At 39.8% G+C, this 27368-nt stretch overlaps 3 protein-coding genes and 1 non-coding gene across 4 annotated transcripts; 1 reads left to right on the forward strand and 3 right to left on the reverse strand.

The window, feature by feature from the left end:
* Positions 1-13944: 13944 nt before the first annotated feature.
* LOC112167507 (glucan endo-1,3-beta-glucosidase) lies at positions 13945-15565 on the reverse strand. The gene has a single exon (XM_024304527.2). The coding sequence runs from the start codon at positions 15479-15481 to the stop codon at positions 14354-14356; it is 1128 nt and encodes a 375-aa protein (XP_024160295.1). The 5' UTR covers positions 15482-15565; the 3' UTR covers positions 13945-14353.
* A 585-nt stretch (positions 15566-16150) lies between these two features.
* On the reverse strand, positions 16151-19065 carry LOC112167506 (pentatricopeptide repeat-containing protein At4g11690). The gene is made up of 2 exons (XM_024304526.2): positions 17105-19065; positions 16151-16768 (listed from the first exon to the last, which is right to left on the reverse strand). The coding sequence occupies exon 1, from the start codon at positions 18957-18959 to the stop codon at positions 17253-17255; it is 1707 nt and encodes a 568-aa protein (XP_024160294.1). The 5' UTR covers positions 18960-19065; the 3' UTR covers positions 16151-16768; positions 17105-17252.
* A 3077-nt stretch (positions 19066-22142) lies between these two features.
* Positions 22143-22296, reverse strand: LOC112168570. The gene has a single exon (XR_002924331.1). It is a non-coding gene; the product is annotated as a small nucleolar RNA snoR135 (small nucleolar RNA).
* A 647-nt stretch (positions 22297-22943) lies between these two features.
* Positions 22944-26670, forward strand: LOC112201974 (methyl-CpG-binding domain-containing protein 5). The gene is made up of 3 exons (XM_024342901.2): positions 22944-23504; positions 25812-25916; positions 26012-26670. Exons 1-3 carry the CDS (start codon positions 23136-23138, stop codon positions 26243-26245), a joined length of 708 nt encoding a protein of 235 aa, XP_024198669.1. The 5' UTR covers positions 22944-23135; the 3' UTR covers positions 26246-26670.
* The last annotated feature ends 698 nt before the right edge of the window (positions 26671-27368 follow it).

Below are 27368 nucleotides of genomic sequence, written 5' to 3' on the forward strand. Positions count from 1 at the left end.
AAAACACCCCTGTAATTTCATTTTTTATATAATAGGTCCAATTTGTTAGTTTTTCAATAATTGAAGTTATTTAACTTGTTAACGTGGCTCATATATGGCCTATGTTTTATAATGTGGTGTCGAGGTGGTCTGTGACAGGACCCGATCCAGAAATCACCCCAATTACCTGGATAGGAACCTGCGGGGCCCACGTTAAGCGAAATCCTACCGAAAATTCGGCAGAACCTCCCCTAAATATGGGCTACCCAAAATTTCACAAACCTGGACATGATTACAACTATATCTTTTACTCAACGTACAATATCAAATTTACAATCCAAGCACATATATTACATCCAGAAAGTTCAAATCCCAACATAATCCTCCGTAAGCAACAACAACCCAAACAACAACATCCATCAAACTTAAAAGAAAAGGTTTATCAGAGCAATACTAAACTAAGCCGATATCATACAAGGTAGGTTAAGTATTAACCTACGGACAAAAACGGAAGCGCTGATTTCCAAGTCCTTGAGCTTGGACGCAATCTCTGCTAATCTGAAATCTGGGCATTTGAAAACGAAGGGCCCAGGGGAAAACATATAAAATCCATTAGAGTGAGTGGACAAAACCGCAACGAGAATCAAAACAATTTATGGTATGCTTCCCCATTTCTCTTTTTAACAAAACCATCATGCAGCTAAACCTTATGAAGTTCCAACTCAATCCTTTTCCAAGAAACTCATTTGATGACTAGGAATGACTGCTTCCTAGGCATCTCATGCCATCGGGGAGGGACTGCCACCCGATGACGCATCGGAAGGGACTGCCAACCGGAGTAGGAGGCGGTGATTAGTTGGGACTGCTAACTAGCCACAGGTAGTAGATGGGACTGCCGACTAACTACCTCAAGTCATCTGGAAGGGACTGCCAACCAGATGCGTCGGATGGAACTGCCAACCGAGCTGTAGTCTGGACGGGACTGCCGACCAGACTATTACCTAGAAGGGACTGCCAACTAGGTAAGATACGCATGTGCCAAAACTGGCCTCCTTGTCAACTGTTTCATTTTTAATCTTTTTCTTTCCAAAAAAAAAACACATTTCCAAGTTTAATACCATGCTGCAAGCATTATTTAAATAAAATAAAGGTCCACTCACAAGTGAATCCCGCAGCTAACCTTGCTGCCTGCCTGTGTCTTCCTCACTCGAGGGCTCAGTACGTCCTGTCACAATAGAATAGGATATAATTAACCATATAATGAAATACTCTCAAAACAACCCATTCCCCTCGGAATAAGCATCCGTTAATCACAAATTGTCATGAAACTCCCTCACTTAAACTTAGGATTAAATTCTATAATTCCTTACAATCTCAATGCCGTCTAATTCATACTACTCAACCGATTTTTAATTCGATTTCTCAATCGTTCAAAGACTTCACTTAATCTAAATCTTCACAAGAACCGTTCGATAACTTAATCAATTTAATCTCACTTCCTTCATCACAAATTACCACCAATTTATAATATAAATCCTTTCCAAAAAAATTCCCACATTCATTCTTAATTTTTCTCCTTTTCAAGTTCACAATTTCAACTCCAACAATCTCAACTTCTCTCTACTTCCTAACAACAATTCATAATAGCCCTTTTTCCAAGAGTTTTCACCCAACACTACAAACATGACAAATCCATCAACCATGTTCAACATCACAAACCAAAGAAAACTCAATATCCAACAAACCTCAAGTTAAACACAAACTCAAAGATTAAATTCAATTCCAATCAACCTATTTAATCCAAAATCAACTCCATAACACACACAACCATTTCTAAACCTGCAACAGTAGACAATTTCCAACAAAAACAACCCTCTCAAACAGTTAACTAGCTTAAAAACAATTCAACAATCTTCAACCCTGCAACAATAGCTGAAACTAGGCAGAATGGGTCGAAAATTCAACCCAAATCGGAAAATAAAACCCGACCGCCACTGTTCATCAACCCTACCACCTCCTCCGGCCAAATCAAGCTACAAGGAGGTTGATAAAGCGTTCCATCCTTCCCAGCGACCCAAAAGCACAAGGATTTCCGGCCGGAGACCGCCGGAAATCGGAAACCCAACCGGAGTTATCAAACCCGATGTCACCCCTCCCCCAAAATCCAACAAATCCAGGCTACCCAGTAAAAAGCACTTACCTGAGATGACAGAGGATGAGGAGAGGAGGCTGTGGTGGCCGGAGATGAGCCCAACGACGTCCGAAGGTGGGGAATCAGCCGGAATTTGGTTCCGGGTGCGCAGAGACGGAAAGAAGAGAAAGAAAAAACAGGGGGAGTCGATATCGGGTTCTCCCGATCTCTCTCTCTCTCTCTCTCTCTCTCTCTCTCTCTCTCTCTCTCTCTCTCTCTCTCTCTCTCTCTCTCTCTCTCTCTCTCTCTCTCTCTCTCTCTCTCTCTCCCTCTCCTTTTTAATAATCCTATTTCCCTTTTCTTTAAACAAAACCAATAATTTTAAAGGAAAAAAATACCTTAAACACTTAAATCACAACTTCCCCGTAAAAACTCCCATCGAAACAAACTTCGTGTCCACGAACTCGATTTTTCGTATTCTATGACAATCTCAAATAAATTTCCTAATTTACCGGACTAAAGAAAAAGTCACTCCTCGGTCAACCATGGTAAAAAGTAACTAGTAGGTACGGGGCATTACAGTCTGCATAGTCAATTTAGGAGTGAGTCATACTATAAAATAAATAGTTTTTTAACAAATAATCCAACTATAACTTGAACTCATAACAGAATATTAACGAATTGGACCTATTAGATCAAAATTGAAAGTGTAGGGGTGTTTTTGATGAAATTAGAAGTCCAATGATTGAATTGATTTTGGACCTAAACCACGGCGTAGTAACTAGTATTTAGCCCTTGTTTATTTGATTTACTGGTTTATTCAAACATTGGAAGAGAGTACATGCCAGCGCCCAAAAGTCAGCGAAGGTGATCAGAAGAAAAGTAAGAGTCTTCTACTACTAGCCTTCCTTTAGCAACTTAGCTAATCAAGCATTCCTTTGTTTCCAAACATTCCCTTTAATTCTCTTCAATTATTTCCTTTCATATAATCTGTTCTCCCTAGCCATTGATTTTCAAAGTAGTTTCCTTAGTCTTACTTGAGGCTTTGTTTTCTTCTTCGTTGGAAGTCAATGGCGTTGACCACCCAAAGAACCTCAACACCTTCTCCTTCAACTAAATCGGCCTTTAGCTAAATCGGCTCATCCATGGAAGCATGATGTGTTCTTGAGTTTCAAGGGTGAAGACACTCGGAAGTGCAACACTGGCAAGCAATTTATACTTTCAAGGACAACCGAGATCTTGATATAGGAGAAATTATCTCTTTAAAGCTCGGCAATGCAATCAAAGAATCACATATTGCCATCGTTGTTCTCTTACCAAACTTTGCCTTTTCCACCTGGTGCATGGATGAACTTGCAAAAAATTTGGAATCCATGGAAACAAGGGGTAACACAGTTTTACCAGTTTTCTTTGATGTGGATCCGTCCGATGTACGGAATCAAGGGAGGACCTTTGCTGAAGCCTTGCTAAGCACAAAGAAAAGTTCAGTGATGATATAAAGAAGGTGGAGAAGTGGAGAGTAGCCTTGAGAAATGTGGCTAATTTCTCTGGATGGGATTCAAAGAATCATGAGTTAGCATGCATTAACTACTACTTCCCCATTGTTTTATGTTTTGACTTGAGATAACTACCTAGTCATATATAGAAGGGAAAATGGCCCAAATAGCGTATCACCTTTTTGCCATTCTAAACTTTCGTACCCCACCAGCTCACCTTCTAAAACTATCAGGTTGGTATACGAGGTTATCACCCCAACCCAATTTTGGTATCTGGAGCCTTTAGCTACGTTACAGTGCCATCATTTCAATGACATATACATTCCCTCCTTTTTTTCCTTTGACCAATTTGCTGCCAATTTTGAAGTCAATGGTTTCCTTTGACCTATTTGCCTCCAATTTGGAATAGAATGGTTATTCCCTCCATCAAAGAACTAAAGTATATATCAGTTTGGTACCTCATATTTTGACCCCGACCAAAAGAAGTGCCACTCAGTTTTGAAGCTCTGTTTATCACACTATGGCACTATGGCACAAATTATACAACCAAACTGATAAAAACAACATGACCGGAAATAAAGCTTGCATTGCCACAAAGTTTCAAAGACAATTGTTGTCTCAAAAGGCACAAATGACATCAAATTTGGAACAGCAACATACAAAAACAGATGTGCACTATGTGAACAAGACAAGAAACTGAAATAAAGCAAAAGAAATCCATTCTCATCCCAAAACTATTCTCTACTCATCTAAAGTAGTTGGTGATGGAGGGGCATTCTTTGGCTTGGGATTTCTTTGTGCAAGTGATTTGAACCTCCTATGCTTAAATTTGGGCATAGATGAACCTTCTTGAGAACTACTGGTCTAGGACTGCTGAGTGGGAAAAAATGCAGGCTGGGACTCTTGCTATTGTGCAATGTGAGCTTCATGTTGTGTCACATTCACTTTACCCTCTTCTTCCACATGCACAGCCTCCCCATGCTGCACATTCTCTACACCCTGTTCTTGCACATTCACCTGTTCCTCCTGCTGGACATTATTTCCTCCCTGAGATCCCAAAATACAAATCAATATAACTTCACTATCAAGTCAAATGAACATCAATTCAATTCAACAGTACACACAACAATACAAATCCAAATCAATTCATTTCAACAGTTACCATATCCTCAAACCATACCTGATTCCTTGCTTGGCAGGTCCTCCTATTGTGGCCCTTTTTCTTTCAGATTGTGCAAGTCACCTGGGAGTAATACACCTTAGGTAACTTGGTTGTACGAAGAAGGTTATGAAGAATCAAGACAAACACCTCATCTGGTTAGTCTAGTGTTGTAGCCTAGTGTAGCGCTATTTGTGTTGTGTTTGTATGAAACTTGTTCTTCACCACTAGTGGATTGATTACATCTTTTGGGTTCTCAAGAGTAAGGGCCCCGCAATGTTTTTAATCTCAAATTGAGATTTTCACTGCGTAACCAAATTCGTGTTTTCTGTGTGAATTTTGGTTATCTGCCCAGTAGGGATTGTAACATAGCTATCAATCCCTGATATTCAGAAGCAGGTTCATCCTAGCATTTTGAATTGGCATCAGAGCGGGTTCTAAAGTTTTTTAGTAGATCCGAGGGTAGGATGGAACGTGAATGTGAAAAAGCCTCTAGTTTGATAAATTACCCCCCTTTGTTTGATGGTGAAGATTACTCACAATGGAAGATCATGATGAGGGCATTTATCTATTCTCAGGATGAAAATATGTGGAACATCGTTGAGATTGGATGGGAACACCCAACCAAACCTGAAGACTCAAAGAACGAAGAAGGGACATCTACAAGAGTTCTTAAGCCTGGGCAAGAGTGGACACAAGAAGAGGTTTGGGACAGAAGTTGTGATTTCAAGGCACGGAATTCCTTATTCACAGTTTTATCCAAGGAAAGGGTGAGAATTAGCCACTGTGACACTGCTAAATAAGCATGGGATCTTTTTCAGGTCACATATGAAGGCAACCAAAAGGTTAGAGGCCAGAAACTTCAGAGACTTGTCTTGGAGTTTGAGAACATGCAAATGAGGGAGGATGAATCACTAGATGACTTTCATGCTAGTCTTCTGAATGTGACAAGTCAGTGTCACAGTCTTGGTGATCCTTTTAAATACAGAATTATTTGTCGATTGGACTTCGGATTAGCAATTGTTATGTTCCATTTTAAACTCATCATTTAGAATGATTTTCGATGAATTGTTTTCATAGGTGATTTCCGGAATTGAAAGAAAATTTTATTAGTCGATTTTGAGTTTCCCAAGAAATCTTCAAAAATTGGATTTTCGTTGGGATTTATGGATTCACTTTAACCTCACATTTGGTTTGTGAATTGAGAATATTTTTGGGTGTGCTGGGTCACACCATTGGCTATTATAGTTTCTTCTTTTGAGATATTGGGGAAGCCCATCTGTTTTTGATTTTCGTGATTTTAACCCACCATACCTAGGTCGTCATATTTATTGCTAGCTAGCCTATTAGTACTCCTCCCCGCTTACTATGTGTTTGTGGGTGAGGGGGATGCTTAAGAGTGTTTGACACTCTGACCCCCTTTTTATCGTATGGTGATAACGTTTTCCCCATACTCTTTATTTATCTTTGATTAGCGCGGCTAGTCCGGTTTTGACTTATCCAGCGGGGCTGGTTTGGTATCACAAGATCCTTGATTTTAAGATAATTTCCTTTACCCTTATTGCATGCATTGAATTTTCAAAGGGATAAATGTGGGAAAGTATAATTCCTTTTATTTTGCAATTACTTTTTTTTTTCCACTCACGCTAACGTTTTTATATACTTTTCCCCTGGGCCCTTCGGTTTCAAATGCCCAGTCTGCAGAGTAGCTAGTTCGGCATAGTAGGATTCGAGGCATAGCATCTGCTGCAGTTGTTTTCATATTGTAGGTTAATCGTTGAACCTACTTGTATTATGAATTTTTTTCCTCCTTTAGATTGCTCTGATAACCTGTGGGACAAATGTTGTAAAGTTTGGGAGTTTCACTTGTGTTTTTGGTTTATGTTGTATTGTACCAGATTTTAGTTGTAAATTGTGGAGTTGTTCAGTTTTGGGTAGCAGGGTGGCTCCAGGAGTTTTTGGAGGGTTGTTTAGAAGTATGAATGTGTTTTTACAGGTTTTTGGGTAGTCCATTTTAGGGGTGACTCTGCCGAATTTTGGGTAGAATTATTCCTGAGGTGGGCCCCACAGGGTCACCTCAGATTTCAGGGTGAAATTCGGGGCGGATCCTATCAGTATTGATACTTAGACTACCTTCCTCTGATTGATTCTTCTTCGTCTGGTGTCTATTGAGCAACATTTACTGGTGATCCTCCTTCTGCACAGCTTCCGCTTCTTTTTTTTATTTGCCTTTGTCGTTCCTATTCAAAAAGGGGGACAATAATGTGATATGTTGTTGTTTCGAGTTCCTTATTATGATCGGAACTTGTGTTTTTATTTTGGTTCTAGACTTCTTGTTATCTGTTGGATTTCCTTGCTTTGTTTAAACATTGGTAAAAATATCCTATCTTGTGTTTTTCACTAACGTGTGTGATAAGTGTTTCAGGAAAAGAATGGATGATGAATTGTGATGACTCTCCTCTACTTGTTGAGGGGAAGCTTGAGTAGATTAGATGTGTTTTGTACAGGAATGCCAAAGGGGGACATTGTAAGTACAAAATTTTGTATGTATTGAGTGTTGGCATTCCCATACAAAAGCAAGTGAAACACTTTATCCCATTTCATCCTTAGAAGTTGGAAAAAGGACTTCAATACTGATCTCAGAGAAGTTTCAGGTAAATGCATCTAATGGTTCTGCATATGCACTGGGATTGCAACATGTGTTGGAATCCCTGAGTCAGTCCTAGGTTTTAAGAAGTTCATTTTCGGAAAGTAACTTTCTGTTTTTCAAATATTATTTTGCAAAAATATTTTTCACCTATTTATTTCGTACCATTTAATTCCTAATTGGTTTAGGATCAGTCTATTTTAATTGACAATCTTTTTATAAAAGACTTTTCCTAATAGGAGTCAATCGTTCAGTTGTGTGGCTTTTTCATTCAAGATTTATGCGCATCTTGTTTGTTTAGAGAGAGTCTGATATGCATTCTTGAAACACTTGTTTCTTGTCAAAGTATTTCATCATTCATTCATTCAATTGCATGTTTCTCTCAAGATCAGTAGAGAAGTCAGTTGTGCAAGAAAAGTGATCATTGAAGAACGTTCAAGTGAAGAAGGTTGAGATGAATCAAGACAAACACCTCATCTAGTTAGTCTAGTGTTTGTAGGCGAGTGCAGCACTATTTGTGTTTGTATGAAACTTGTTCTTCACCACTAGAGGATTGATTACATCTTTTGGGTTCTCAAGAGTAAGAGCCTTGCTGTCAGGACCCATCCCGAAATTTCCCCCTAAACTCCAAGATGGATATGCGGGGCCCACTTTTCAGAAAATTCGACAGAACTTCCCCTAAAAGTGGACAACCCAAACCTGTTGTAAGGACACAAAGATAAAACACTTCTAGGTTTAACTCAATTCCTAATCCTGAAGCCACCTTGCTTCCCAACAAACAACCCACAATTTACCAAGCATAAAAGTCTAAGTGTATAATCACAAGGACTTATATATTACAACCCAATAGCTCCAATCTTTCCACTTCCTCGAAATTACACAAACTCTGACACAACCCATAATTATACAAATATTTGTATAAGTCTCCCAAGGTCATCAGAGCAATCTATGGAAAATAAAATGTAATACATAAGGTAGGTTAATAAATAACCTACAGAGGATAGGTGGCAATGATGGTGCTAAGACTCAACTCCTACGCCAGACAGCAACACTGCGAACTGGGCATTTGAAACCAAAGGGCCCAGGGGAAAGTAAATAAAAAAAAAGTTAGAGTGAGTGGACAAAACTAAGAAATTGTAAAATAAAAGGAGTTATACTTTCCCACATTTATTTCATTTAAAAACAATGCATGCAATGAGAGTAAAGACAATTATCTTTAAAAACAAGCATCTCGTAAAACCAAGCCAGCCCCGCTGGTATAAGTGAAAACTGGACTAGTCCCGCTAGTCAAAGATAAATAAAGAGTATGGGGAAAGCGTTTTCACCATACGAATAAAAGGGAGCCTCCCAGACTCGAGTCGGAGTGTCCCACACTCTTGAGCATCACATGCTCTGCTCTACTCACCCACAAACACATAGTAAGTGGGGAGGAGTACTAATAGGCTAGCTAGCAATACAATATAGCGACCCAGGTATGGTGGGTTAAAACCACGAAAAATAAAAAATAGAAGGGCTTCCCCAATACTTCACAAGGAGAATATAGAAGTTAATGGAGTGACCCCGCACACCCAAAAATATTCTCAATTCACAAACCAATATGTGAGTTTAAAGTACATCCATAAATCTCAACGAAAATCCCATTTTCAAAGATTTCTTGGGAAACTCAAAATCGACTGATAAATTTTGCTTTCAATTCAAGAAATCACCTCGGAAAACAATGCATCAAAAATTATTCCAAATATTGAGTTTAACAACTTCCAACCCGAAATCCAAACAACAAATAATTCCATATTTAAAAATCGGATAATCTGCTCAATAATTAAAAGGATAATTTAAATAAATTTAGAAAAATTTAATTGCATGCATTATTTAAAATCAAACGTCCACTCACAGTGTACGGCTAAGCCTGCCGTCGATCCGAACCCTCGTGGGAATCCTCCTCACGTCCTGTACAATATAACGTTCGTAAACCAATAATTACGGGGTTGAAAATTTAATTTACGCTAAATAAAAAAGGAACCCTAACATTGTCTTTATACGCCTAAACCTCTCAATCTTCTCCACTAACTTCATTCCCTTAATTTAAGGGCTTAGGGCATAATCAAGGAAATCCTATGGATAGATTCCTTGTAATTCAATTAACAAATTCCACCCTTAGGAAAAATATTGAAATCCATAATCAAACATCTCCAATTCTACCCAAAGACGCAATTATGGGAACTACAATGTACAAGGGATTATCTAGCTAAACAAGAAACATTAAAAACCTGCTCTACACCATTCCACACTCGCCGGTAACAACGTCCACCACCAGCTGCCAAATTTTAGGTACAACAACAACTCGACACACTGATCATTTTTCTCAACTACAACACATCCCAATTTTACCTTGAAACAGTCGAAACCGGCCGGCGAAGAAAAACCCATAAATTTCAAACCCTAGGTTTGAAATTTCCTTCAATTCGTCCTCCACACTGTAAATTGGAGCTAGAAGCTTGAGGGCAAACAATCACCGGCTCGAGGCGCCCCTAATAGACTAGGTTTGGCGGTCGGAGATGGCCGGAAATGGAGGAAGTGCCGAAAGAAGCCAAACTGCAGCTGTGATGATTCTTGCTTCGATTCGAGGTTTCTCAGCCAAATCACCACAACCTAAGGCTACTAGGGTGTAGGGGGGAGGAAGGCGCTCCTGTGGTGGCCGGATGGCATGGAATCGAAGGGAGGAAGAAGAACCCGAAAGGGAAAGGAGAGAGTTCGGGGGAGAGGAGAGAGGGAGAGGTGGGTTTCCGGTTTTTGGAAACCTACCACAGTAAAATCTCTTATTTTTACCTCATTTTTACCATGAATAGTAACTTTGTATTTCTCTTATAACTTTCACATACGAACTCCAATTTTTACGTACCACATATACACGCGCTCAGTCCTCTACAACTTTCATGAAGAAAATTTTCTCAAAAACTAACCCAAACAAAAGTCAACATTTTAGGGCCACTAAAGTATCGGTATGAAGTAAAAATTAAAAGTAAACGACATTTACCGTCTAAATGGTTAGTAAACTGATAAATCTAGGTTTGGGACGTAACAATCTCCCCCCTTTTTTCGTCCTCGAAATTAACATAACTGCTAGAAAAGGTGGGGGTACTAGTGTCTCATTTGCTCTTCCGGTTCCCAAGTAGCTTCTTCCACCATATGGTTACTCCAAAGTACCTTCACTATGGATATCGTTTTGTTTCTAAGTACCTGCTCCGTTCTATCAAGTATTTGAATTGGTTTTTCCTCATACGTTAAATCTTCCCGCAATCTGATAGGCTGCTCTTGAAGAACATGAGAAGGATCAACAATGTACTTGCGGAGCATGGAGACATGGAAGACATCATGTACTTTGGATAATCTTGGAGGTAGTACTAGTCGATAAGCAACTAAACCAATCTGCTCCATGATTTGATACTGTCCGATGCATCTGGGGCTAAGTTTTCCGGGTTTTCCGAATCTTGCAATACCTTTCCAAGGAGATAACTTCAAGAATACCCAATCACCTATCTGAAACTCCAGATCTTTCCTCCGGTTATCTGCATAACTCTTTTGTCTACTCTGGGCCACTTTAAGTTTCTCCTTGATCACCTTAACTTTTTCAGTCGTAATTTGCATCATCTCTGGACCAATGAGTTTTCTTTCTCCTACATCATTCCAACATAGAGGAGTACGACACTGTTTGCCCTAAAGGGCCTCATAGGGAGCCATGCCAATGCTAGAATGATAACTGTTATTATACGCAAACTCTATCAAGGCCACGTGATTATCCCAATTTCCCTTGAATTGCAAAACACAAGCTCTCAACATGTCTTCTAGAGTTTGAATAGTTATCTCCATTTGTCCATCTGTTTGCGGGTGAAATGTAGTGCTGAACTGAGATTGAGTGCCCAAAGCCTCCATTAACTCATGCCAAAATTTTCAAGTGAAACGAGGATCTTGATCAGAAGTAATAGAGACAGGTGTGCCGTGGAGTTTCATTATCTCATTCATGTACAACTCCTCATATTTATCCATCTTATAAGTCTTCTTGACGGGCAGGAAGTGTGCAGATTTGGTAAGTCGGTCCACAATTACCCAAATGCCGTCATGACCATTACAAGTACGTGGTAATCCTGACACGAAGTCCATAGTGAGGTGCCCCAATTTCCATTCTGGTATTGGTAACGGTTGTAACAAACCCGAGGGCTTTTGTCTTTCTGCTTTCACTTGTTGACACACTAGACACTTGCTTACGTAAGCTGCAATTTCCCTCTTCATGTTAGGCCACCAATAGTATTCCTTCAAAGTCCGGTACATTTTAGTTCCGCCAGGATGCATGGCATAAGCAGAACTATGGGCCTCCTCAAGTATTTCCTGTTTAAGATCATCTTGGTCTGGTACACAAATTCTATTCCCGAACATCAAAGCTCCATCCCTTCTTATAGTGAAGTCTACTCTAGGACCATTCTCCACTGCCCCTCTCAATTGTTCTAGAGATTCATCGTGATACTGTAAGAGATTGGACGTCTAATCTGGGTACATTTAGAAAGACTCTTTCATTGATTTTCCCCATTAGCCATATTCGTGTATTACAACTCTTACAGTCTGAGTTTATCTTAAATAAGAATTTATAAGTAAATTCACTTTTGTTGATCTTGTAAAATGTAACTGAAATAAGCCCTCAACAAGATTACTTTTCTGCAGTCATTTTGTTTCATAATTCATTGATAAGGGAATTGTCTCCTCCTCCCCAACGTGCATTCTAAGCAAGGTAGATCATTGCTAGTTTTCTACCGCCAATGGGCTCAAGATTAGGGCTGGGCACAGGCCAGGACGGGCCTGTTACTGACTGATACCGAGCCCGGTACCAAAAATATTATTCGGGACGGGGCTAAGTTTTTTTCAAAGTTGGTACCGAAACCGATCGGGATCAGGTCAAGCCCGGGTCCAATTCAGGATACCCAATTCTTTTTTTTTTCCCCTACACTTTAGTACAAAGTACTTAACAGGTATCCAAAATTTCCAGATTTTAATCATTCAAGCAAAGTAAAAAGATCACAGATCAAAAGAAACTCTTCCATGTCACTAATTTAGTAATCTACAATTAAAGACAGAACTTGCAACTCAAAAACTGGGCATATTGACAAAACCATTCATTGATGTAGAAAGAAGCACTACTACAGGGTAAGGTTAGGGCTAGTTTGGGATTGATGTGACTTAAAAAAAAAATTGTTGCGGCTGTGTTGTGAGAATAATCAGCTGTGAATTAAAAAAAAATCGTTTTTGGTAAATAATATTTTTAAAAGTGCTGTTAGCACATAAAACAACTTCAGAGCGTGTTTTAATCCACAACAGTTTCTAAAAACAACATCTGGGCTGCTTCTAAAATCTGCTGCCAGTGACCAATAACTTTCAATTAAATCTTTTATTTATTTATTTACCAAACACAATAAAATCTAAAATTTTAAACAAAAGCTGATTTTTTTTTTTTAAAAACAAAGCAATCCCAAACCTTAGTGAGATTACTAATGCAATTACTAAGGAGGATGACCAAGTGCTGTTTAGGAGAACTCTGATGTAAGACGATTTAAAATAGACCAAGTGTTGTCGGGAGAACTCTTAATTGACTACCGGTACGTTCAACGGCCTAGGAACAATTAGCCGACAGCCATAAGACCTGACCGCTATCAGACTGAGGAGTAGATTTCTTCCATCGATCGCCCATTCCCCCTTTTACCCAATGCCCTCAATCGACGGTTCTTGGAAAGAGATTGGGGATCTGGGATTTAGATGAAGAACAGAAGGTTGAGGCTACTTCAACTCTACCATTTGCTCATCTCATCATGCTTGCTGTATGAAGGGAAATTGGAAAGAGATTGGGGATCTGGGATTTAGATGAAGAACAAAAGAATATCTGGAGAAGTAGAGAGTGGAGAAGAGAGCTCAAAACAGATGTTAGTGAATTGGGGATCGAGTGCCGTTTAGGTTAAAAGTTTAGTCACTTAGTGATCAGGTGTGGTCATTCCTCTGTGTTCCCATATGTTTGACTAAACTATCCAATCAAACTCAAGTCAAGTAATATAAAAAAATTAAAGATTTAATTTAATTAATTTAAACGGAACAGGATGGGACCAACCAGTATCTATAGGGCTAGTACCGGTACCGGGCCCGTTTTCTCAAAACAGGACTGGACGAGCTTGAGCTTAAACAGTGAATTTCAGATTTTGATACCGACTCGTACCGGCGGTTTTCGGGATGGTTTTGGGACGATACCGGGCCTTCAATTTTGGATGCCCAGCCCTGCTCATGATATCGAATTAACACCACTAAGAACATGGCCATCATGTCCCACGACTTCAAACCAATTTCAACTTGTTTTGATTTTTGCTCTAATTTTGTTTTCAAACCTTGAACCATAGGTGTTTTCTAGCATCCTTAACAAGACTGGAATGCCTGGTCAACCAAAGCTAGGTCCCTTCTGCAATAACCCTAAAATTGACTAGAAATCAACAAAAGCAGCACGTTACAGGCACAGACATAAAACTCGTTATTATATATGTGAAAAATTCAGTGCACCTTAAATAACATCTTAATGGTGCAAACCCTAGATAATTACTAGCTATGAGCTTCAAATCTCATGCCCTAGCACCCAAAAAATGGCCAACAATCGCCACCTCTAGAATTATAGTCCCCACTACAAATGTAGCCCACCATTCTGTATGGGCTTGCAGTCCACTCCGCTGCTGCAAACGTAGTCTATGTTCTTCTGCAGCGTCGCCTCGGTAGCGTTCGGTTTCGGCACGCACCACCTCTTACCCGTCGACGACGGTGGTTGCGCAACTACATCGCGCGTGGGACCCATCGCTGCTGGGCCTGTTGCTGTACTCGCTGATGAGCCTGATGCCGGGCCGGATGTGGGGCCCTGTGCCTAATTAGATAAATATGAAACGCACGGTCAATACACACAAAACGACAACGACGCGTAAAAGCTTTGTCGTAAGCACCGACTCATTTTTGAAAAAGCTGGGACGCAGTGTGTCAGAGACGCAGAGCACGACGTCGTAAACCGGGTCGAGGTCGGGTTTGAACAGCCCGTAATTCTGCTCCGACAGCGTGGGCTTCAGGTTCTCATTGAACAGCGCGAAAATGTAAGTCTCGAACGTCCTGTTCGGCATCAACGGCGTGCCCTTCCCGGATCTAACGTGGCGGATGAGGTTCCCGTTGTACGACACCGCGTTTTCCAAGCTGACACCGAGTTGGTTCGGGTCACCCGCGGAGGGCCACCCGGTTTCGGCGACTACTAGATCCACGTCTTCATGCCCGACCTTCTTCATCGCGGAGAAAACCGCGTCCATCTGGGCGTCGAACATGTTGGTGTAGTTCATGCCGGTGGCATTGTCGAAAACGCCGCCGTTTGGCCTGAAAGTCGCGTAGTTGAGCGTATCGGGTGAGAGACCAAAAAACGGGTACGGGTTGACGAGGAACGGCGATTTGGTCTGGCGATGGTACTCCAAGATCTTGTCGTAGCCGGTCCGGAACTGTCCTTGGCTCGGTGGGCCCGTGTTGGGGGCGAGTATGCCGAGCGAGTGAGGTGTCGAGACCTGAATGGCGGTGATGTTGGCGAGGTTGAGAGCCGAGTGGAGCGCCTTCATAGCCGGCAGGAGATGCGCGATGAGGTCCTTGTCCGACGTGGCGAGGATTTCGTTCCCGACGGCGATTCGGTTGATGTTGGTGCGGGGATAGAAGGGGAGGATGTTGTCGGCCACCCAGGACTGGGCGGCGGGGAGCTTGGCGAGGGGCGGGAAGTCGCCGTTACCGACGGTGACGGTGACGGCGATGCCGGTGTTGGCGAATGCGCGGAGGACGTCGGGGTTGGTGTCGAAGATCTTGACGCGGTCGATGGTGGTCTTGGTCTTGAGGAAGGTGGCGACCTGGGACGGGGGCGGGAGGTTGTCGGCTACTGTGCCGTAGTTGACGCCGATGGCGGCTGTGAGGATGACGTGGCAGGCGGAGTGGAAAAGAAAGAAGAGGAAGAGGAGGAGGAGCTTCTTGGGTTCCATGGCTTTTGTGAAAGAAGGAAAGTAAAAGAATACTGTTGAGTGGTACTACCTGGGAAGCAAGCATATGTTCATTTTGAAAGGTTTAGTGTGTGTGTGATCTGAAGGGGGGAGTGGGACCCGCTTGGTGAGGCTTTGATTGGTACTTTTCGTGTTGCTTTTGGTCGGTTTAGTTGACGGAGTGGGCAGACGTGGCGAAGTGAGTCGTTTGCGTGTTCTGTTTTTTTTTTTTTTTTTTTTTCAAAGCGTACATATGTTACTTTCGGTTTATGTTATCGTTTTTTTGGACGGAAAGCGATACATTGATATTTTGTGGAAATGAACTGTGTGAGGGTAAGATGCTTCAGCATCAATTATACCGACCGTTGGTGACTTTTTTGTATGCTCAAAATCTGGGTAAACTTGGTTGTTCTTTTTGACGTAAATGAGTAAAGGTATAAAGTTCAAATCTAGCCAGGGATGCTTGGAAATTTAGTATTCTGAGTTTGAATTAAAGAAGCTTGTGGAGTGACTTTCTTTACTTGCGTTCGCTTTAATTGAAAAAATGCTTTCTGGCGGATTTGAAAGAAGGAAATCGATAAATCGTAGTAGGATGATTCTTCCATTACTAATGCAATGTTTATTGGCATCTCTATTTCTTGTGTCTATTAGCGGATTAGTATGTAGAAATGCACATGTTCTTCTTGTTTATCACAACATATTTGTATGATCTGCCAAGCTCAGTAGTGCGTGTAGACACTACAAGTTGTGGTTGATGCAACTCCCAACGTGTAGAAATAAAAGAAGATTAGTTGATGATGCAACTCCCGCTGTAAAATAAGGGTTAGTTAATGTAATTTTTTCTGCATCTATTAATTAAAATAGACCTCTTCACGACAATGGGGACAGTGGCTTGGTAATACATACTTGATCAAACGTATGCTTACACTCGAGATGGAATCGAGTCAATCTGAGACACTTCCCCATCCATGAACTTCTTCAAGCAAATAACACATTCCGTGGGGTCGAAACCGCAGCTTTCTCTTGCAGAAGTGAAGGCTCCAGCGGCATCCGGCTTTGTTTTTGCAGTGGCAGCAACTTGGTCAGACTTGGGAGCTTGATCAACAGAGTTATGTTGTTGTTGGAGCTGCTTCTTTGGGAATATATATATGAGGTCATCTCTGATTCAGTGACTTTCCAATCTAGCTCATGATATCGAACCTAAGTCTCCCATATATCCCGAGAACCATGAGCAACCTCATCCTCAAAGAAAGCTACAAGTGTTTCTTTTTCATCCGTTTCTGATAACCCCTGTGCACAAAAGAGTTTTGCATTATGTCAGTAGCAAACAAAAAGAGTTCAATGGTAATTGGAACATGATGGTATTCGAATCCTAATTTTATCGCACAAGTCTACAGCTTCCATCCAACTACTACTTGCACCTCAGATTAATTCCTAGCTGAAAGAATCTTAGCTCTGTTCCTCCTTCAATATTATTGACATATGCACACAACTCTCGAGCAATTCAAAGAAAGCAAAAATAATTTCATTATATAATAGTCAAGTTTGTAAACTGAGGCTTGTGCAGTTTATAATAAGGAAAAATTTGAAAGGAATGAAAAGAAGTTCTTTGACTGGGAAGCTTACTTGTGGGGGAAGTTTTTAGGGAGGCTCATCAATTTTAACTAACTGAAGCATGTCCAGCTAGTACTGTGTGGTCCGCCAACAAGCTTCAAGAGGCAATGGTAATACTTTCTTTCCGCCGCATTTGTGCTGTACTGACAATATCATAGGTTTAGGTTGATAACTTCACCGGTGTATCATCTTTCACTCTAGAGACTATATTATACAAAGAAACTGATGGTTTCGAATCTGAGTCCGTCATTTCTTTAAGTAGTATTTCAGCTTCTTCCCATTTCCCATCATTACAAAGAACTCCAATGGTCGAACTATAACTAGCCACATTCGGAACCATTCCTTTCTTTCTCATTTCTTTGAGCAACCTCAGTGCCCTGTAAGAGCTACCCTCTTTGCAGTAGCCATGAATCATTATATTAAATATGACATCACTTGGCTCCAAATGTGAATCGCTCATTGATTGTAACAGCTTTGATGCTTCAATCATATTACCTTTCATGCATAATCCATGTATTAAGACCCCATAGGTGTAGACATCAGGCACCAGACCAGCCTTCCCCATGGAGGAGAACACATGAAATGCTCTTTCCATGTCATCAGATCGAACCAAGGCATCAATTACAATTGTATACGTCACTTTAGAAGGAGACATGCCTCTGTTCTCCATCTCTCTCACCAAATCAATAACTCCAGCAGAGTTTCGAGCTTTGGTAAAGCCTTGAATCAGAACATTGTAAGTCACCAGAGACGGAGATTGTCCATTCGACTTCAACTGATCAAACAAACTCAACGCCTTGTCTAACTTTCCAAGACCACAAAACCCATCAATCAGAGTGTTGAAAGTAACTATACTTGGACTAATACCATCCCTCTTCATCTCATTCACAAACTTCTCAGCTTCCCAAACCCTCATTTCTCGACACAACCCACCAATTAGGATGTTATATGTGACCACATTGCAGGCCATTCCTCTCTCACGCATTTCATCGAACAGGTTCAAGGCACTATTCATTTTTCCATCGTTGCAGCACCCACTGATCAAACAAGTATAAGTACGCATGTTAGGAACAACCCCATTAATCTTCATCTTCTCATACAACTCAAACCCTTCTTTATTCCGACCTTTCTTGAAAAGCCCATCAATCAACACAGTATATGTAAACTGATTAGCAACCAAACCAAGCTCCCCCATTTTACAAAACATCTTCTCTGCCCTCTCTAAATCACCATTCTTGCAACACCCATCAATCAATGTAGTATATATAACCACATTTGGAGACCAACTCATTTCCTCCATCTCATCAAAAACCCCAAACCCCCTATCCAATTCACCACCCTCGCAGCAACTTTTTAAAACTATCCCAAAACTATACAAATCCAATCCCACCTTACCTTTAAACTCATTGAACACCCACCAAGCCTTTTCAAAATCTCTCGACTTAACAAGGAAACCCAATACGTTATTGAAAGTGTTTGATCTGGGAACGAGGCCTTGATCAACCATTTTGTTCAAATAGTAAAGGGCTTGCTCTGGCAACTGAGTTTGAACGTGGGCGTTGATGATTGCTTCGTATAGATGACCAGAGGTGGGGACTGAGCTCAACTTGGGTTGAGTTAAATCGTGGAGGAGAGACGAGGGAGTGAAGAATGGGGATGAGATTCGACCGGAGAGGAGTTGAAGAATGAGAGACTGGGCGTGCATTGGCATATTGGAGGAGATGAGATTGTGAAGAATGAAGGAGATGGAGTGGTGGGTGTGGTGGAAGCCTTGGAGAGTTGAGGAGTTGAAGATTGACAAGGCTTTGAGTGGCGAGCTTTTCACCATTTTTTGGATGAGGACAAGAGCTTCGTTCGTTGGTGACATTTTTGGTTGTTGCTCGAGTTCGTTCTATTCTGGCAAAGCGCGGCATTCGATTTTCCTAGCTGCTTGACTTCTTGTTAATGGGCCGGGTCGAGTTTTTAAGGTCTGGATCCAGTTGGTATCGCCGGATTAGAACATCTCCCTACTAGGCCTCCGCAGATCATGCAAATATGCGGCGATGGACATAAAGAAACAAGTGCAATTGCTACATACTAGTTTTTTGAAATACTGGTATGATAAATGATCTATGGTAACTGAAAAAATATGGGGCGAATGTTTGTCACAAAACGAAAGGAATAGAGGTACAACTTGCAAAGGTGCTAAAGGTCTAAAACAATGTGCTTGACAAACTATATTGGAGACTAAACAAAGATGCCCTAGTATCTGAAGAACAAGGGTTACAACTCGCACTACTAAAAAAAAAAAAATTTGCATCTGCTTCGAACACAAAATATGAGGTTTCATATCTTGAACGTTCCCATGGAGACACCTAGCACATTCATTGAACCACTTATTGTGGTTGTAATTGCTTATATACGGTCAACAACATATTGAAAAAGTTGAATCAATTGTTTATGACTTTTAGTAAAGGTTATTTTCTCGATATATGATCATTATTATAAATAAACAATAGTGCAATTAGTATAAAATTCTTTATTAATTAGTGTATGTTTGCATAAATGGGATGCTCATGCTATTATTTGGAACTCGCTCTTTTTTGTTGTGTTAGAGCACCTTTAACACACTCTCTATTGTGACTCCTTAGCTATTTTGGAGAGCATGTTTAGCTTTTTATCTATTTTAGCAGCTGCACCAGACTCCTAAGAGACTTTCTATTATAACTTTTAGCTATCTCGCTCTTAAATATAAAGAGCGGGATGAGGCTCTCTATAATTTAAAACATTCCTTTTAAGTTATTTTATGTAATTTATAAATACATTTAAACTATTTAATATTTATTTAAAAAATAATATAAATTCAAAACTAGCTAAAATGACTTTTTAGCTACTTTAGCTAAAATTTGACTAAAAAATAGCTATCATTGCTAAAGATGCTCTTAGGGCATCTCCAACACACTACTTATTTCAAGATAAATTGAATATTTAGCTAATTTTAGACTAAAATTCTACTCCAGCAGAATACCTAAACGCTAAATTTTCTAGCTATATTTAGCTAGAGATGAGAGAGAATTTAACTAAAACCTAAATTTAACTTAGGGTTAGTGAGCTAATTACTGCTTCTCATTGGGATATTGACACTGTTAATCATTTGTTTGACCATGTGGATGCCGAATTAATTTTGGCTATTCCTTTGAGCTCAAGATCTGTTCTAAATGGACTTGTTTGGCACTTTGATGCTAAGGGAGTCTTTACTACTAGATCTACTTATGTCCAGGCTATTGAATGGCTACATTCTCTTGCTTCTGCATGAAGTGGTTCAGAGGTATCTATTATTTGGAAAAGTATTTGGGCAGCTAATGTTCTAGGTAAGGTGAAGGTTCATATTTGGAGAGTTTGCTCTTCTATTCTTCCTACAGTATCACAGTTATAAAAGAAACAAGTGTTTACTGATGAGGGATGTCACTTCTGTAATGCGGAAGATGAGACGATTGAACATGTTAGTAGAGATTGCTCTTTTGTCAAAGAGACTCTATGTCTATGCCCGGGCCTTGAAGGTATTTTTTCCAATCACAATGTTGCTTCTTATTTGGATTGGCTGTAATTTTGTAATGGTATGCTTTCTAGGGATTTATTTTCCCTATTGCTATGGGGAATCTGGTCGATATGGAAAGAAAGAAATAAAAGAGTTTGGCAAGGGAAGGTGTCTATTCCTATTCAGCTGAGATACGGTTTCTGCTCCCAACATGTTTTGTTTAATTCTATTGGTAAAGGGCAGCGCCGGAAGGTAGCTTGAGAGGCTAGGCCGTGGTCACCTCCTCCAATTGGGTGGGTGAAGGCTAACCTAGATGGTGCTTTTGATCATTACACTAATTGTGGGGGCATTGGAGTGATAATTCGTGACTCTTTAGGTTTAATTATGGGAGGTTATTGCAGGAAAGTGTCTAATGTCACAACCCCTGCTATGGTGGAAGCGTTTGCTGCTAGATTGGCTTGTCAGTTTGCTGTGAGTAATAGCTTGGCTCCCATTACTTTTGAAACTGATTGCCAAAAATTGGTTAAGGATATCATGTCCGATGAGGAGGATGCTTCTGGGTATGGGAGGATTGTGGAAGATATTTCTTTTTTCCAAGCTTCTTTACCGAGTTCTTACTTTACTCATGTCTTTAGAGAGTCAAATTCAGCTGCGCATATGTTAGCTAAGTTAGCTCTTAATTCTAGTCTAGATTTCGCTTGGAGTGGTCAAATTCCCTCTAGCATCAGCAACTATGTTGCTAACCATTGTATGAATTGATTCCATTTATCAAAGTTTGACGTCTTTCCCCTAAAAAAAAAAAAAAAAAAAAAAAACACTTAAGATTTAAGTATTCTGATGGAGCATAACTCAATAGTTAACTATCTATATTTTACTTTTAACTATGAATATAAGTATCACTGTTGGAGATGCTCTTATAAAGTTTAAGTCCATGTGTCCCCCTCCCCATTGTATTTGGTACTTTCACTATGAATATCTTCTCTTGTTGTTTGCTTTTGTGTTATTTAATGTTTTGCCTAGACTTTTCCTATTGCGGCGGCTAGAACTCTCTCTTCTTTACTGAAGACCTTCTGCCTTGTGTTGTTGTGCCCACCCTGGGGACCTAACTCGTTTGTTGCTAACTTGCTATTTTTTTTTTTTTGGCTCAAATTACAATTCTTCCCACTTTGGTTACATCGCAGGGAGACGGGGACTATATGAAGAAAGAACTTTCATCCTTTAGAATCTCCAAAACCTGAATTTAATACATCTTTACCTTCGAAACCAAAGATTAATCTAGGAAGAAGAAGAAGAAAAAAAAAATACTTAGATAGGGACCACAATTGTTTTTTTTTTTTTTTTTTTATCATATCAACAACTAGTCTTTTTGTGAGTTCGACTCACGACCTCTCACTTACAAAGGAAATACTTATGCCACTAGACCACAATTGTTAAGAGGTGTGAAATTTATCATTTTTCAGTATATTACTATTTGCTATTTTATAATCAAATGAATAAGTTAGATAAAAATGGTAAAAGGAGATGGACAATGAGAAAAGAATGAATGTATGATTGTTGACAATTTTTGATAGGTTAAGATGAAATAAATTAACTGCACACATCTTCCCCAAATCAGTATTGCATTGAATTCTCTGGGATTAATGTTCACTGCTTATAGCACTACACCCATACACATAATCAATGTTGTTATAAATACAAATAAAGAATTGAAACATAAATTTTCACATACGAAAAAAATAAATAAATAAACTCAGAGACCAGGGCATAGAAAAGAGACTAGAAGAGAAGATTAATGAGACATTGAGAATCATATATTAGACTGTCCAAAACAAATATAATACAATCCAGCTGAATCATGAAACATAGCTACACTACAAGAACTCGTTGTTCAATCTAATTATCATGGGCGTGAATCTCTAATCTCTCTAGGACCCCAGCCTTCATCAAAAAACACTAGCCAACCTTCATCAACTTTGCAAACGTTGCAACCTCCTTCACCGTCAAGCAAACTCATCACCTTATTTTTTTCCCCCATATGTTATGAATAGGGCATAAGAGGAAGTTCAGGAAAAAAGATTAACAAAAAATTTGTGATGCGTGTATAAAAAAAAAAACTAAAAAGAATTTTCTTTGCAAACAACACATTGACTCATTTTTTAAATAAAGAATACTTCAATCTATATAAATGAGCAAGTATATGCATGAATAAAATTATTATTTAAACGATAATTTCTTATTAGTTAGTTTCTTCGATTACAACTCTTTAATACGCAAAAATAGAAACTATTCTTTTCCATTTTTTTCACTCATACCAAATTAAGCATTTGAACCAAGATTAAGTCAACTTAGAATCAATAATCACACTTCATCTTTTTCCTGATCCTTTTTAGAAGTTTCTCGGCCGAACTTGAATCCGACTGGAAAACCCGGCCCACTGTAACACCTTTGCCTCACAATAAACAGCACCAACTAACTAAATGAGAGTCAAACCGGTCCTACTCCAACAGAAAACTCAGACAGTCCCGCATGTCAGCCTCTGCAGCTTCTGGTAAAGATCTGAACCCGAACCCGAATCCGACTCCGAGTCCACCTCATCAACACCACCTGAATCCTCCACCTGACGGAACCCTCGACGGCGCCGATCCCCTCCTCCAATCGGGGGCCTTCATCGACCCCACCACCACCCCCACCTCAGATATGGAAGAAACCGGGAAGGCCCAACCGAACGGTGTGGACTCAGTGACGCCGGGCACGAGTAATGTCACTGCAGACGGGTCGGCGGGCCGGGCTAAGGCGAAAGGGTCGGATCCTCAGGCTATGGATTGGTTGCCGGCCGGTTGGAGAGTGGAGTATAAAGTGCGGAGCTCCGGTGCTACAGCTGGAAGTACAGATAGGGTAAGCTTTTGGGTTTATTACTTGTTCTTCTATTTCCTATTAGCTCAGAAATGGAAAACTTCATTGATTTAGGGTTTATGGGAACAGTAGTGTTAGTGTGCAAACTAGGATGAGTAGTTATTTAGTTTCTATATTAGCTTGTAAATGGAAAGCTTTATAGAGTTTAGGGGTTTATGGGTTGGTTATCTATGTTTGGAGTTGAAGGTGATCATTTTAGGAAAGGCTGAAGTAAACAAGTCCTGGAAATGAGGATTATGGAAAGTTGGAAAGGTTGTTATTTAGAAACTGGCTAATGCTTTGTTCAATGTTTCTTTATGATAGATGCTTTGAAGATACTAACATATTGTTTCAAAGATTGAGAGTTAGTAATGAACTTGTTGACTTTCGACTGGTTGCTATTCCAAATATGTTTCTAGCCTTCTAGGTATGTACATGTGGTACACGCACATAGTTTTAAGCCATACTCGAGTATTAATGAGCAAGGAAAATTTTCTGTTTTCTACCGTGTCGTTTTTTTTGTTTTTTGTTTTTGCTTTTAAAAGACGTCCAGAAGTCATAAAAGGTTATAAACATTAGTATAATCCTGCTTTGGGTTTCATTGCCTTGATTTAAAGAAATCTTCTCAGGCATTTTCTATCGTTGGGAGGTTTGGTTTCCTGAAAAGCACCTGTTTCGTAGAAATGTTCTGCTTATGAGTTGAACCTGATACCAAAATGTCATTATGATGTGGTGGTGGTGTGGGGGTTTGGTGTTTTTGGGGTTGGGGGGGTGTGTGGAACTTTTCTCTGCTAACACTGCGTTTAGGGGAACAAGAACTTATTATTGAGCTGTCTACTACTTGAGTACAATTTGAGCTTTCATGACATAATTGTTCACCGTTATAGATCAAAGACATCAATTTACAAGGTAGTTTTCTGATCAGACCCCTGGTGGCTTTGTTTGCTAGTGTAATGGATGAACGAAATTGATACAATGTTGATAGCATTTCTTGCCTCACATACCATCGAATACATTCTTATACTGTTTAATTACTCTTGTTATGATTGAATCTTTTGGCTATGCTTAGGATCATGTCTTAAGTGGACAGTTAAACGTGCTCTTTAGTTTTTCTTGCCCAAGATCTTGTGATTTCATTTTAGTCATGACACCCACAGAAGCCATATTATTTGTAGCCTTGGTGAGATTTGTTTATCTAGGTGGTGACTTACAATTTCTTGCATAAACAAATATAAATATTTAAAGAAGGGGGTAGAATTAATTGGCACCAGTGTAAAAGATAAGTGATCCCACCACCACGTTAAGGTTAAAGTGTACCACTGAGGGTAGGCAATGTAGAACAGGAATGCAATAAGTCAGCCATTCTCAGTCACTGGTATCATGTTGCATAATGAAACCTCTTTACAACTATTTATCGATTTTCCTTTTCCCTGATAATCTTTAGAAAGTTCTCATCATTCTTATAATCCACAAAATCTCAAGTTGATTCAATAGGGACAATTTTTCAATGGAAAAGGTCTACCTTTTCCTTTTTAGTATTAATGTGTTTGAGAAAAGTACTAAACATAATACAGTATTATAGATAAAATCTTTTTCTTTTGGTCTGTATTAGATGGAGTGGTTAGAGATATTGATCGACTTGAAATAGTTTTTGTGTGTGTGTTTGGGGGTGGGAGTTATCCTTAACTTTTAACATACATGGAGGGCATTCTTACAAGAGTTGGATCAAAAAAATCAAAATTTGATAAAAAGTGGAGGGTACATCCAACTGATGTTAACTAAACCAGTACTGCCAGGGATCCCCCTAATGCGCACTGTTTTAAGTAAACTATGATTAGAGAGCAAAAAATCCAATTCGTAGTTGAACTTTTGCCCATCAGTAGTTTGCACGCAGCATTAACTCTCTTGCTGTTTGCATGGTTTGTGAATAAACCATCAATATATTGGTGAGCTTCATGTTACTATTAGGAAACACAAAAGAGGGGTAACCAGAAAAAAAGGGAGAAGTATACTTCTGGCCTGTGGTTTAGTTCATCTCTGTGCAATTCTATTCCTACAACGAAGTGGGAAAGACTTCATTGGTGGACTTTATACTATGAGATTGTACTTGATTTTCTTTTGAAAAATTTGTCCCAAGTGGCATGAGCGCCTGTAATTCTTATTGCTAGGTGATCTTTTTATTTCCTTAGCAACTTCCATTGTATGCGAGAGTTCCATTTCCACAATTTAAATGCTACTATTAAACCATCAAAGATTGCATTTTAGCATGATCAAAGTATGAAGAAGGCTTAAATGATTTGTCTTGTGCAGTATTACCACGATCCAGTCTCAGGTCGTCGATTTCGGTCAAAGAAAGAAGTCCTTCACTTTCTGGAAACAGGAACGCTCAAGAAGAACGCTAGTTCTGACAAAACGGTAAGTTAGAATCAAAAGCTTAATGGTCGAAGGTGACTAAGTTTTGCTTTATAGTCTTCTTAACCATGTTTTGTCATCTATCTTCTTTCTGGCAGTCCGTGGAAGGTTCTGCGAGCAAAAAGCAAAGGAAGTCTAGTACAAAGCCCAGACCTGCTGTGAACTTTGATTTTTTTGATGTGCCTGCGAAGGTGGAATGGGTTCTCACAGACTCCTCTCAGTGGACCTGGACACCCTTTATCGGTGACCAAAGGGTGCCCGAGTCCACTGCCAAAGAATGGGCTACTGCATTCACAGTTTTCACATCCAGCAATAGTGGCCACACTCAATGAAGACACATTGAACCACCCTTGTGCATCATGAGGTTGCACCCACCAACGACAATTATTCTTTGCCAACAGACCTATACAGAGTCACTGACCAATGTTATCCTGGCATTTGCATATGCCGTCAATCAAAAGATATATATGCCCTCACGGTAACTCTTTCGGGTCATATGAATCCTATCATGTGACAAGCAGGCTCTGGAAGTTTGCATTTTGGTTTTTGACCATTTTGGGTTACAGGGCTGTTCATACCTTGTTTGCGCTGTATTCAGTGTCATTTTATTAGTTTTTGGACCCATGATAGTTTTAGTCCAAAGGAATCCTCTCGTACTCAATGTATGAGCTTACAGGAGGGATGTAAGATGTTTGTTCTGGAGTACAAATACATGCCTAGTCTGTATATGCTCCTTCAATTTTTGCGTTCAACAGTATATGCAGTAGGACTCCATTAGACTTCATATATTTAGCGAACAGTGGTTGTAATTTGCTTCGAAAAAAAAAACTAAATGTATGCCTTTTTTTTTTATCGGTTTTTTTTTGTTTGAGTCTGAACTACCATGTGTTTTTATTCACAACAATTTTTAAAAGTAGACTTTGGGTTAGGCCTGGGATCGGTTTGGCTCGGCTCGGTAACATGCCTATACCGATACCGATACCGATTTTATAGTCGGCTCGGTTCGGTTCGGGACACCGGAAAATCAGCTGCCATACCGATTAGGCCCGAATCCAATCGGTTCGGTACCACCTGCTTTGCATAGAAAAATTTCCAGAAACCTGATAAAATGCAGCATTGTAAATTTGCAAACATCTCTAATTAGTTCTCCAATGAACTTCATGCACATTTATGTCCAAAATGCATATCAAAGCAGAACTTGGAACTACAAGTTAAACCACAGTAGCAAGTTTTGCTTAATATAGAACTTAATATTACATGTTCTAAGCCTATCAGCTTAATATTACATGGAAATGTTCAGAAACCAGTTAACCACAGTAGCAAACTAGCAATTGAAATAAGTTCATGAAAATATGAAAGAGTCCATCCTTTGCAGCATAAACCAAAAAGTCAGAAACTGATCACATGAAGGCATCAATTGTTTTCTGAATCATCAGACACCATTTCATCCTCGGA

Source organism: Rosa chinensis, chromosome 5, assembly GCF_002994745.2.
Source record: "Rosa chinensis cultivar Old Blush chromosome 5, RchiOBHm-V2, whole genome shotgun sequence".
Taxonomy (NCBI): Eukaryota; Viridiplantae; Streptophyta; class Magnoliopsida; order Rosales; family Rosaceae; genus Rosa; species Rosa chinensis.